Source organism: Lontra canadensis, unplaced genomic scaffold (assembly GCF_010015895.1).
Source record: "Lontra canadensis isolate GAN:19392208 unplaced genomic scaffold, GSC_riverotter_1.0 scaffold1, whole genome shotgun sequence".
Taxonomy (NCBI): Eukaryota; Metazoa; Chordata; class Mammalia; order Carnivora; family Mustelidae; genus Lontra; species Lontra canadensis.
This window is the reverse complement of record NW_022630995.1, coordinates 125,964,483-125,976,592: the sequence shown is the minus strand read 5'-3', so window position 1 is coordinate 125,976,592 and position 12,110 is coordinate 125,964,483. Positions and strand designations below refer to the sequence as shown.

General features: G+C 42.5%; 1 protein-coding gene across 8 annotated transcripts in view; it reads right to left on the bottom strand.

The window, feature by feature from the left end:
* The window catches only part of FNIP2 (folliculin interacting protein 2), a 130,871-nt gene that overhangs the window by 19,805 nt on the left and 98,956 nt on the right, over window positions 1-12,110 (bottom strand). For all 8 annotated transcript variants that reach the window (XM_032863378.1, XM_032863404.1, XM_032863430.1 and 5 more), the window contains 2 exons: window positions 5,466-6,819; window positions 4,404-4,560 (listed from right to left, as the gene is read on the bottom strand). In XM_032863378.1, the coding sequence (XP_032719269.1) occupies window positions 4,404-4,560; window positions 5,466-6,819 (1,511 nt within the window). The remainder of the gene's footprint in view (window positions 1-4,403; window positions 4,561-5,465; window positions 6,820-12,110) is intronic.

The following is a 12,110-nucleotide window of genomic DNA, read 5'->3' as shown; positions in this document are numbered from 1 at the left end:
ATGCTTCCTTTGCAACACTATTGATTTTAAGGTTGTTGTTGACTTGAAGCACCTTGATGCTGTCTGCATTACTTAAGTAATGATTTATCATTTGATGCAACTTGCTGTTCTTTTGTAGTCTCCCTGGTTGATTACATTGCATGGCTTAATTAGGTATTCATGAGCATATATCACAGCCAAGCTTTTAGCAAAGCTCCTTATCTGTGCGACTGATTTCTGCATGGTATTTCTGGAGTCAATCTGTCGCTACTCTTAAAATTAAATGAAAGAGGCTGCAATATCCAACTGTTAGCTTTGCTTTATAGATTATTCTGTAAAATGCCTGAAGCCCTGGAACACAGTTTTTTTAAAGAGCATTACAATGTGGTGTTGATTTTGGGCTTGATGACCCTACCCTGCAGTTAGCCACTTGGCCTGCTCTTTGTGATTTCCCAAGCAAGGAGAAGTGGATGCTTTTTAGCCCAGAATGAATGTGTCTATGGGTTCTGTTCCATGATTTCCACAAGAGTTTCCTGGGAAACTCAATTACCAAGCACTTGCACAAATATTATTTTATTAGCTAACATTAGTAATGTGCCAGGCACTATGCTGAACATGCAATATGTATGATCTCTGAGTCTTCAAACCAGACCTGTACGTACTGCTCATTTTACAGAATCTGAAACTGATGCTTGGAAGAGTAAAGAAACCTGCCGAGGCCACAAAAGCCACTAAGGGGTGAGCCATGATTCAAATCAGGTTTGTCTGTCTTTAGAAGCCAAGCTCTTAACCAGTGGATTATAATCTCATCTGCTCCTCTAAATATATTCTTTTGAGGCTTAGTGATACCAATTGATTTACTTGACTACGCAAATGAAGATTTGCGTAGTCAAGTAAATCAATTTGAAGATTTGAACCCAAGCCATCAATGCTGAATCAGTGCTCCTCCCCCACTACTCCATAACGTAATACCCCTAACACTGCCCTGGGCAGCAGTATTCATACCAGACAAGCACACAGGAGGGAAAAAGAAGAGAGAAAAAGTTACTTGAGGGTCATAGGTATAGTGGGAAGCGTACTCTCTCACTCTTTCTCTCCCAGTTTAACATTTAAAGTCAAAAGGAAAACAGAGAAAGAATGCACAGTTAGATATGACAGGGGTAAAACAGTGAAGCTAAGTATTACTTTAGCCTAATTTAAGGCAGCTGTATAATCTACATGCTAGGAGACAGAGAAACAGTTCAAATTACAGAAAGGAGGTAGTATATGGATTAAACAAGAACACGTGTTTAAATATTTAAAGACCATCACAATATTGACATAGAAAAGCCGATAATAAAAATGGAAATAAAGTTAATATATCTTTCCTTTAATGAGACCAGAATAAGGAAATGCATAAAAAGAAATTCTTAGTATTGGAAGCTCTAGAATGCAATCCCTCAATGAGAGAAGAAATTCCATGAATTTGTTCACCATGGTTATAAAAGGGCATATTTACATAAGACAGATTTTACAATCCACTCATGCACAGGTCTAGAAAATAAATCGATAACTTAAGTCAACTGTTTTTAAAGAGCTAATAAAAATCCTTCATTTCTAAAAACGATTATGAATATCAAAGCCCAATGAAGTCTTCCATGAACACTAAAAATTATTAACATCCAAAAAATAGGTTTCTGAAAGCAAGTTAAGTAAAGCAATTTATCCCAACCTCTTCTTCCTCAACAAGTTATTATTTCAGCTCTGTGGTCATGTACTTTTGTTCTTGGATCTTTGTTTCTTTCTCTGGGAACGTACTCAAGAATTTAAATAATTACTAGACTTTATAGAGCACTAATTCAATAAAATGTTTTAAAAAAAAACAATTTATTTTTCAACAAATATTTGTAAATGGCAGCTGAAAGTAAGGTTATTTTTATTTAAACACTGCCACGGACCGGAGTCCCAATCTGAGAGGCAGTTTAAATGGAACACTATTCTTCAAAAGCAAAATTCATTATGATAAATGTGCCAAGTGAAATTAGAAATCTACTAATGCTAATTGGATACATTCTGAATGTATTAAATTTCCAAAGATATTTTTATGAACCCTTTGCAATTTCCTATTAACACCCATGCATGACTGCACTTTGGATGTACCCACAATTTGACACAATATAGGTTATTACGCTTAATAACTTTCGATCTCTCGGGGTGATTGCATAGTCTAAAGAAATGAGAAAAGCCTACAGTGTGAAAACACTACTTCTGAAAGGAAGGGAAAATGATATATGAAAAATCTTTAAGAGTACTAATAGAGGAAACACGGACTTATTTTTTTTTTTCAAATATAAGAATTATAGAGCTCAATCGTCACCATTAAAACCTAATATACAAAAAATTGGAAACTGTCAGCCTACGGAAACTATAAAAAAAGTCATAAATGGTTTTACAAAGAAGTTCAAGGAGGGTTATCAATCAATTAATGACATTTCCATAGAGGTAAGTAAGCTAGTCCGGGGCATTTGGGCAACACCCCCCTCCCCCAACTGGTAAGATCAATGGCACTGAGACAAGCTGCCCCAGTTCACACTGGATCTCCTGGCGCATCTGTCAGAAGCAGAGCACAGGGCTTCATGGAGGAAGGGTCCCACAAGTAAGAATACCAATGTTCTTCTTTTTTCAAGATTTTATTTATTTATTTAAGAGAAAGTGCGAGCACAAGTGGGTGTGAGGTGGTGGGAGGGGAGGAGGAGGAAGTAGACTCCCTGCTCAGCGTGGAGCCCAAAGCAGGGCAGGGCTCAATCCCAGGACCCTGAGATCACGACCCGAGCTGAAAGCAAGAGTGGGATACAACCGACAGAGCCACCCAGGTGCTCTACAACACCAATGTTCTTACAACTCAAACTGACACAGAACAGAAAGAAAATACCCACAGGTTTTGGCTATATGGATATAAACACATAGATTGCTGACAGAAAGGGAAAGGAAGGCCTCTACTTCCCTGCCTTAATGTTACCAAATGCTACAAAATATATTCGAGTCTCTAACATCACTGAGACTTCCCTGGTTTAAAAGAAGCTCCACAGCATCACACAATGAGGACACTGTTCTTATTCTAATGTCACTGACCTAGGGACCTCTGAAATGATAAACAAGGATACAGTGTACATTACAACCATAAAATAAAATGTTACGGCATTTTTTACAAGACAAGAAAGCAACCTCATAGCCTCATTCCTAGAATATCCTGGTGAGGGGTGGTGTCCGACCACAAAGCAGGGTGGGGTTAGGAATGTTTGGGTATAAATGTATGCTGGACTGGTCTTCCCAGCTTCCAATCACCGTCCCCCATTTCTTCTCCTTCCTCATTCAGGGGGGTTTATGACGACACCTGCTTCACTATTGAGCTCTTCTTCCCATTTCACAAAAATACCTTCAGCCTGTTTAGCCTGTGTCTGAAGTGTTTTAGTCTTCACAGAGGAGATGCTCAAGGCCAAAGATAACATACATTGCCTTCTGCTCCACCTCTTAAAAAACACTTGCTGGGCAAGGAGGTAGGTAACAAGCTAAATTCCAATTTTCTCAATGCAGTGAGGACTCTCCCTATTGCACAAGACACAGTATGTTTCCAATGTAAAGCATCTATCTTTGCACGTCTGCCCAATAGCAGCTCAGTTAAAACCAGGCCCATCAGATTGCCACACTTTCCTTAACTGCTCAGTTCCTGTCGCTACAGATAGCAGAAAAGCACTTAACAGCAGCCACAAGGCAATTTTCCGGTAAGACTTGTTAATCTTTATACAGTCATCCTCATGTAGCCATCAAAGTGAACTTAATGACAAATCAGTTAAAATAAATTACTCTTAAGAACTTGTAAGGATCAAATAAAAAGCAAACCATATGTGATATCTCTTCAGTCCTCCCATGATGGCACAGAATTGTCCCCATCTGTGTTGTTTATTCTATTTTGCCCAGCCTGTGTGCCCTCTCGATCCACTCTCTGCTCTGCTCTGTCCTGTGCCGGCCCCAGGAGGCTGACCTCTGTGGACCTCACGAATGCGGCATCAGTTTTGACCTTGCTATCTGGCTTCCAGCTGAGCTCAACCAATGGGAGGGACAGAAGAGCTCAGAGGCTGAAGGGGAGAAATGGCAGGGAGCTATCCTCCACCTTCCTCAGTGCTCACCTCGCCAAGTAGCCCAGACCCTCCTTCAGCCCCAGCTCTCCGCAGCTCTGGTGTCACTGCACCCCACTTATCCTTCGGACCCAGGTGTGCTCATAGCTTCCAGCTGTTGCTAACCCCTGGGTGCTTCACCAGCCCTTGCCTGCATCCTCTAGAAACAATCCTGTAATTACACACTCTTTAGCCTAAACACCTTTTGTTGGCCAGGACCCTGGCAGACGTCTGGTCCGCAACCAGGGGCTCCAAGCTGGGATCACTTACATGGACTGTGTGAACCAGATCGGCCACCAGACACTGCTTCAGCTTCTCATCGCTGCTGGTCCCATGAAGCACCAGATCAGGTATGTACGTGGGGCAATAACCTGCCAGAAGTGAGCGGCCGAAGTTTCTTACATTTGGGTTGCTGATGCTCTGAGACCTAAAACAACATTGGTCCATTAGAATACACAATTAAAAATGTACTCCCTTCTTGCATCACAACTGGAACAAAAACTCTAGTAACACAGGTAAGAAAAACAGATTCAGGGCGGTCCATTTCACCAGTACTCCAGGAAGTGGATCATCGACGTGGGAAAAGGAAGGGAGCTGGAAGAGAAAAAAAATTTTTTTTTTTTGGTTGGAGGGGTAGGAAAAACAGTATTCTGATGGCTGGTTATGAGTTTGTTCTTGAAGTTCATATCAACCATCTACCAGGCAGTCTGTGTCAAGCGAGTGAAGAAAGAGAAAGTCTACTGAGGGGGGAAAGTTGCCAAAAACCTGGCTTTAGGAACTCGACACATCTGCACAGGGTGGTGCCCACAACAGTGCAGAAGAACAGAAGAAACCTGTAATTACTGCGTTCACTCATCACAGACCAAATAATCAACCTGATGGAGTGTTAAGGAAGAGGTGTTGTTTCCCAACCACTTCCTGCCGCTCTGATCTGCAGGAGAGAAGCCACACGGTGAGGGTAATCCACCACCTCCTATGCAAGGCATCTGCTGCCAGCCACCTCACTTTTACTCCGATGACAGAAAATTAAAATCCCTGCTCCCCACCCTCACCCCCACTGCATCCTTTAGCTTCCCAAATGTCACAGCAATGGCAAAGGCAACAACTTGCCGCCTCACTCAGAGAGCTCAGATGCACCAGGCCACTGATCATCCTGGAAGAAAGGGTGGGCTTGAAGCTGTGTGCATCGGGTTGATGACACTGCTCATACTCTGAGGGAAAAAAGCCGTTATGTGTGAAACAGCCGCCAGCAGCTAATGTGCCCATGCACGTTAAGTCAGGAAAACGGTATCAGAACCCAGTTCCCTCAGCTTCCCCACCTGCCAGTGTTACCTTGGCAGAGGCAGCTCCACTTCCAAGGATCCTTCAGTCCGGTCATCGCTGTGCTCTAGATTCAGAGAGGCTGAAGCACACGCTTCCTCGTCACTGTCTCCAAGCGCACTGTCTGAACTTTCGTTTCTGGGAATGTCTCCTTCCATCCTGAAGTTGGCCTTCCTGTCGGCATCCCCACAGGGGACATCTGCAGTGCCTGAGAAGCCAGAGTCCTGCTGTGCACACTTGCTTGGAACAGGCTGTATCAAAGGTGCTTCTGTATCCTTCAAGTGCAAACGTCTTGGCTTCTCCAGCATCCTCGTTCCAGGTCCTGGCACACTGCCGTCAGGTGCCAGCAAGTCAGCAGACCGGCCGGGCTGCCCGGCAGCATCTGCTACCACCTCAGTTTTCATGCCTCTGTCCTCAGCAAAATCCCTCTCAAATTCACCTTCATTCCTCTCACAGGATGGACTCTGAGGACAGTGGAAATTCTTCTGGAAGCCAGGTGTGAAGGAGCACCTAGAAACCGGCGGGTCCTGAGGCATGTCAGTGGTCGTCCCAGACGTAGCCGAGGAATGGCAGACTAATTCTGGATAATGTCTACAGGCCATTAGCCGCTTCTCCATTCTTTTGGTGCGGCTTTCCAAATCAGACTCTGGAGATACAGAGCTTCCAATCTGGAAAGTAACCTTTTCTAAGGGAGGTTTCTCCCAGGAATGTCTGTCAGGGCACGGCCAGGCTGCTGACCGGTCTGCGAGTTTCTTAGGCATCTCCCTTCTCAACTCCTCACTGACAGTGTGCTGGCTGATCTTCACCCCTGCCCCTTGCCTTTCACAGCTGGACAGTCTTGAAGAGCCATCTCCTGGTGCCTCGTTTTCACTTTCTTCCTCCCCACAAAATGTGCCCTGAGGTTCCCAAGAGCTGTCCAAGGCTGGCTCTTGGAATCCCATGCTGCAGGCCTGAGAGCTCTGCTCTGGCCTTTTGTTTCCTTCTTTGTCAGGTTTGGAACACAGGTCTCTAATGTCAGTGCCCTCTGGGGATACACCCAGCCCCTCAGACCTGGGGCTCCTTCCCTCAGCCATAGTCGGTGGCAGGAGAGGGGGAAGGAGAGCAGGCTCACTTCTCACCGTGACCACCACATACTCAGACTCCTCTACCTCTCCCCTCTCCAAGGCTGTGGTGATGTTGCTCCCGTTTAACACCTGGTCACCTTCACCGTGATTCCCACTCCAAGTCAGCTGGTTCTCTTGCAGCTCTGAGCAACGGAGAAAGTAGGTCAGGACATAAAGTATGCGTTGGACCAAATCCTTCTGCTTCCCCACCACAACGGTGCGAGTCAGCCTCACTGGAGAGCCAATGGCTCCGTAAAGATCACCTATAGAGCAAAATAGACACAAAGTCAAAGTCATCTGGGGCAAGGCAGGTCACGGATATGTCAGCCTTTATGAGAGAAGGACAGACAACTTACACTCCCAAATTAGAGTTGCTTCTCCACACAAAATGAGGCAAAAACTGGGTAATGACCATGTTTCAGTGTTGCCTCTCTAATGGGAAGTGTGCCTGGAAAGGCTAAGGCCCACCACTCTCGGGGCATGGGTATAGCACTGGTATACACAGCCCCTCCCTGTGCTTGTCAGGTCTTCCCAGCAGCTCACTGGACTGGCCAGCTCCCTCTAAAGCCAGCAGCCTCAACACGGGACCAAATCAAATACCATAAAGTAGAAACTAGAATGATGAGATTTCTTTTTTTTTTTTTTTTCCCGCAGAAGAATTCCAGGACAATAGGCCTTGGGGTAAAATCCAAATTCAGGGATCTCTGAACAAAAGTGCAGTGAATCAAATCAAAATACTTAATGAAAAGGACTGCTCCAAATTCCCTCAATACACACACACATACACACACACACACCCCAAGCAGAATCAATCTGATTAACAAGAAGAAATCAATTAGTCATGAAAAATGAATCTATTTTCTATTACTTCACATGACAATTCTATTGGACGAAAATATGTCCCGTAAGTTATATCCTGACAAGCTGATTAAAAACTACGTAATGAACCTCAAAAATTTAGCTTAAAGAGAGAAGAAGGCTAAATAAGGGCAAATGTGTAGATGAGCCCAGCAGTATAAGCTTTGCATCAAAAGTATTTAAGTGCCTATTGAAATTATTGCATTTGATAATCTGCTTATTACATTTGATAAGTTGTACATTTGATGCTTTAATCATAACACTGACCATTATAACAAAAAGCCAACATTTACTCACTGCGTAGGCACAATGGTAAGTGTTTCATTTTGTTTGTGCCTCTGTATAACCAGTCCTGAGCTAGAAACTGTTATGGGAATAATTAGAAGGCTGGAATAAATCAAAACTTGAAAAGATATTAAATAAAGGAAATAAGGTACATGGCTACAGTTATAAATAAGAACTCAGGAGGTTAAACTCATCTGAGGAATGCATCTAGAGCAGAGGGAATGCATTTTTATAAGGGCATATACTAGATAAAACTAACTAAATCAATAGACTAAGACAGGAAAAAGTGATGGGAACCATTAGGAAGTACCAGCTCTCGAGAGTGGTCTCTAGTGTAAGGCTACTGCTCCTGACCACATGCAAAGGGCAGGACACAACTGACTTTAAAGGATCCTGTCTATAAAAAAGACCATAGGCTAGCAGAGTTTTATCTTTGAGGCTTTTGCAACTGACAACTCAAGAATTTAAAAGAATAGCTCCAGACTGTAATCTGATGCTAGGACAAGTATTTCTGTTTGAGAAAACTTTCTTGACTGCTCACTGCTGCACGGTGTCAGAGTCATCTCAGGAATGCCTGGGGCATGCTTGCCAAATCAGTCTCATGTTAATAAAAAAGATAACTATTACATATCTGAAACCTGGTACAAAAGAATCACAAAGAAAGGCCACTAAGAATGACAATATTATTTTTTAGCAATGCAGTTAACATTACAACTCATAAATGAAAAAAAGAAGACAAAAAAAGCTATTAAAATAGAATTTATAATAATTTAAACTATATGAAGTAATGACAGCAATGTTGTGTGGAAACTGTGTTTTTATTTTAGGGTTAGCTTTCATAATATAATGCATCATTTAAATAATAGATCTATACTATTAAAGATTTACAGGATCCTGAACTGGAAGACAACATTTTGAGTCCCTGGGCTGACAAAGCTACTAATTTTAAAGTAGATTCCTTTGTTTTCATGAGTATAATTTTGCAAAATGAAGAAGTTACACAACAGTGAGAATAAACAATACAACCGAACTTAGAAATGGTTAAGATGGCAAATGTTATGTTCTGGGCTTTTTTTTAAGTCACAATTTAAAATAAAAATTTAAGGGGTGCTTGGATGGCTCAGTTGGTTAAGCATCTGCCTTCTGCTTGGGTCATGATCCCAGAGTCCTGGAATCTGGGATCAAGTCCCTACATTGGGTTCCTTGCTCAGCACGGAGCCTCCTTCTCCCTCTGTCTGCCCTGTGCGTTCTCTCTCTCTCTCCTTTACAAATTAAAAAAAAAACTTTTTAATTTTCATTTATTTATTTGACAGAGAGAGACACAGCAAGAGAGGGAACACACAAGTAGGGAGAGGAAGAGAGGATGAGGTAGTCTCCCCCTGAGCAGGGAGCCTGATATGGGGCTGCATCCCAGGACCTTCAGATCATGACCTGAAGGCAGATGCTTAACAACTGAGCCACCTAGGCACCCCAATAAATAAAATCTTTAAGAAATAAAAAAATAAAATGAAAATTGAACTTTTAAAAAGAGAGAAAATGAGAATAAGACACAGTGGGGGAAAAGGGGTAAAAAAGAGTATCTTCAGGTGAAAGAGAAGCTAAAGGCAGAGAGTGCAGGGAAGCAGGAAGGGCCCTGGGTCTTCCCTGAGGAGAGACCCGAAGGGAAGGACACAAAAGGGCACCAGCAGGAAGAAGCAGGAGGGAGTGGAAGGAGTGAGAAGGAGAGAAGAGCAGGTGGAGGAAGAGACATAGCTGGCCCAGAGAACAGAGAGGGAAGTCCAGAAAGAGGAGGGCAAGACAGAGAAAACGGTTAGAAGGAGAAAGAGAAGAGGTGGGCAGTGGAGAGGTACAAATAACAGAGAACCTGAGAGAAGCAGAAAGAGGTGGAAGAGGTATGCAAAGCAGTGAAGGGGGGACAATTACAGAGGGGGATGAAGAGGTGACAAGAAAAGGTATCGAGGGGATGGTGAAAAGAGAAACTAGAAAGCTGAGAAACTGAGAATTTACGAGCACTGTAAAGAGAGGGTGATACATGGAGAGGGGGTGGGAGAGGTGGGGAATATGGAGGCAGAAACAGACGGAGGGAGAAACTGAGACAGAGTTTTAAAGGGCCACTTACTCCAAGACGACCTTCTAATAAATGTGTATATGCAACGAAGTTCCCTTTTCACAGAGTTTCCCCAATCCCATACATGGTCACTTACTGTATCTTTATTATTATTTAGTTCAACCTATCTTCTAATTTCTCTCGTGAAGTATACTTTGGCTTTTGGGTTATTTAAATGGGTTGTTTAATTTCTGAGCAGGTGGGAATTTTCTCCCTATTCATACATACAAATCATATATATTGATTTGTAGTCTAATTCCACTGCATTCTGAAAAATACAACTTAAACTTCAGCAGAAAATGAAAAATTTCAAACATTTTTATTTACATTAATTTAAACCAACAATCCCAAATGTTTTATGAGGAGAAAAGCTGCTTTTCATTTCCACATATTCTTGAGGTCATTAGTATCATAAAAGAGACCCGCACGGAACTCCTTCAATAGTGGCGAAAGAAAGTGGCTTTCAAACTACGCCTATCCATCCCAAGAGAGAAATGCATTTATACCAAAGCCTCACTCACCCTCTGAAAGAAACATTTTACAAAACAGTATATGTGTCACTCTGATACGTTCTACTATATTGACCCTTTTGAATGCTTTTTTGATGCACTAAATTGCTTCTACAACCCACCAATGTCTGGTGATCCCTTTAGAAAGCCCATGTGCAGAGGGCTCCTGTGAGGCAGAGGTGGGGAGGAGCTCCTGGAGAGTAAGCCAGGGAGGGTGTGAAAGGGCCCAAGCGCTGATTGCTTCCAGCTTTTCTCCTCCCTTCCCTGGGATTGCCAGGGAGCCAGGCAGAAGTGGGCATAGCAGTGGTACTGGTCCTAGCAAGCACTCAGATAAGCCTTGGAAATAATTCAAGATAAAGTCTTTTCTATTACTTAAGAACCTGGGTTAAAATTACATCCACATCATTGTATATTCCCAGAAATTTATATTTTCTTCTTTACTGTGACTTGATAGTTAATGGAAATAATAATAATTGGAAGGACTCTCCTGTCAAATTACTGAAGCCTCTTGATTTTCTGTAATAATGGAAACTCAACCGTCATTTACACTTGGCTTAACCACATGACTCTGTGCGAGGGTCTTAGCCCCTCTCACACCACTCGTCAACAGCCAAACCCCAGCTGGAATGTCTAGGGGTGGGAAGGATTGGAAACGTTGGATAATACATGACTTACGGCTCAGTTGCTTAAGTGTCTGACTATTGATTTCAGCTCAGGTCATGATCTCAGGGTTGTGAGATCAAGTCCTGTGTCGGGCTTGGAGCTCAGTGGGGAGTCTGCTTGGGATTCCCTCTCTCCCTCTTTCCCTACTTCCCCCACTCATGAGTGAGTGCACTCATGTTCCCTCTCTCAATAAGTAAATAAAATCTTTTAAAAAAATAATACATGATCTACTACATGACTGTGAGACCATGGGAAGGGGACTTTGCCTTGTTATACTGAACACAGGGAATTAATGGCTCTCAATTAGTTAAATTTAAATGAGACGCATGTCTAATTATAAATACATTTATCTAATTAAATACAAACTGCTTAATTAGCATTGTTTTCAAATGGGTGACCCAGCAGCATGAAACACCATGTTTCCTTAACATCAAGCCCCCTTCCCTTTGCCACTTAATGATACTACATTTTTTCAGGACTATTGTTCCAGGGGCACCTGGGTAGCTCATGTGGCTAAGTGACTGCCTCTGGCTCAGGTCATAATCCTGGAGTCCCAGGATCAAGTCCCACATCAGGTTCCCTGCTCAGCGGGGAGTCTGCTTCTCTCGCTGACCCTTTCCCCTCTCATGCTCTCTCTTACACTCTCTCAAATAAATGAATAAAATCTTTGGGGAAAAAAAAAAAACAAAACAGACTGTTGTTCCATAACAAGAACAACAATGCTCCATCCTCCCCAGAACTGTATAACCCAGAGTGAGGCACGCTCTGAGTTCTTTTCTGAGCTCAGTACTTTCTGGTTGTGTTGAATCCATTTTTAACATCCGTAAATTCTTTAATTCAGTTAACATGTACCTATTACCCCCTATCTGTGAGACAAATTTTCTCTTTCTTATATCCAGGATACAAGAGTAAGACATCTTTTTTATCTATAATGTGAGGATAATAGTAATAGGTTTAGAATGAGAATCTGATTAATTAATACATGTAAAAAGCACTAAGAACAATGGTTGGCTCACAGTGTCAGTTTTCATTATTGTTATTACAACATGCTATTTTCTAGTAGAGTGCGCCTCCCTTGTCTGTACTTCTGAAAATGTCATTTAAACATTTCCTTAAGTATGTTTTCCTTGGA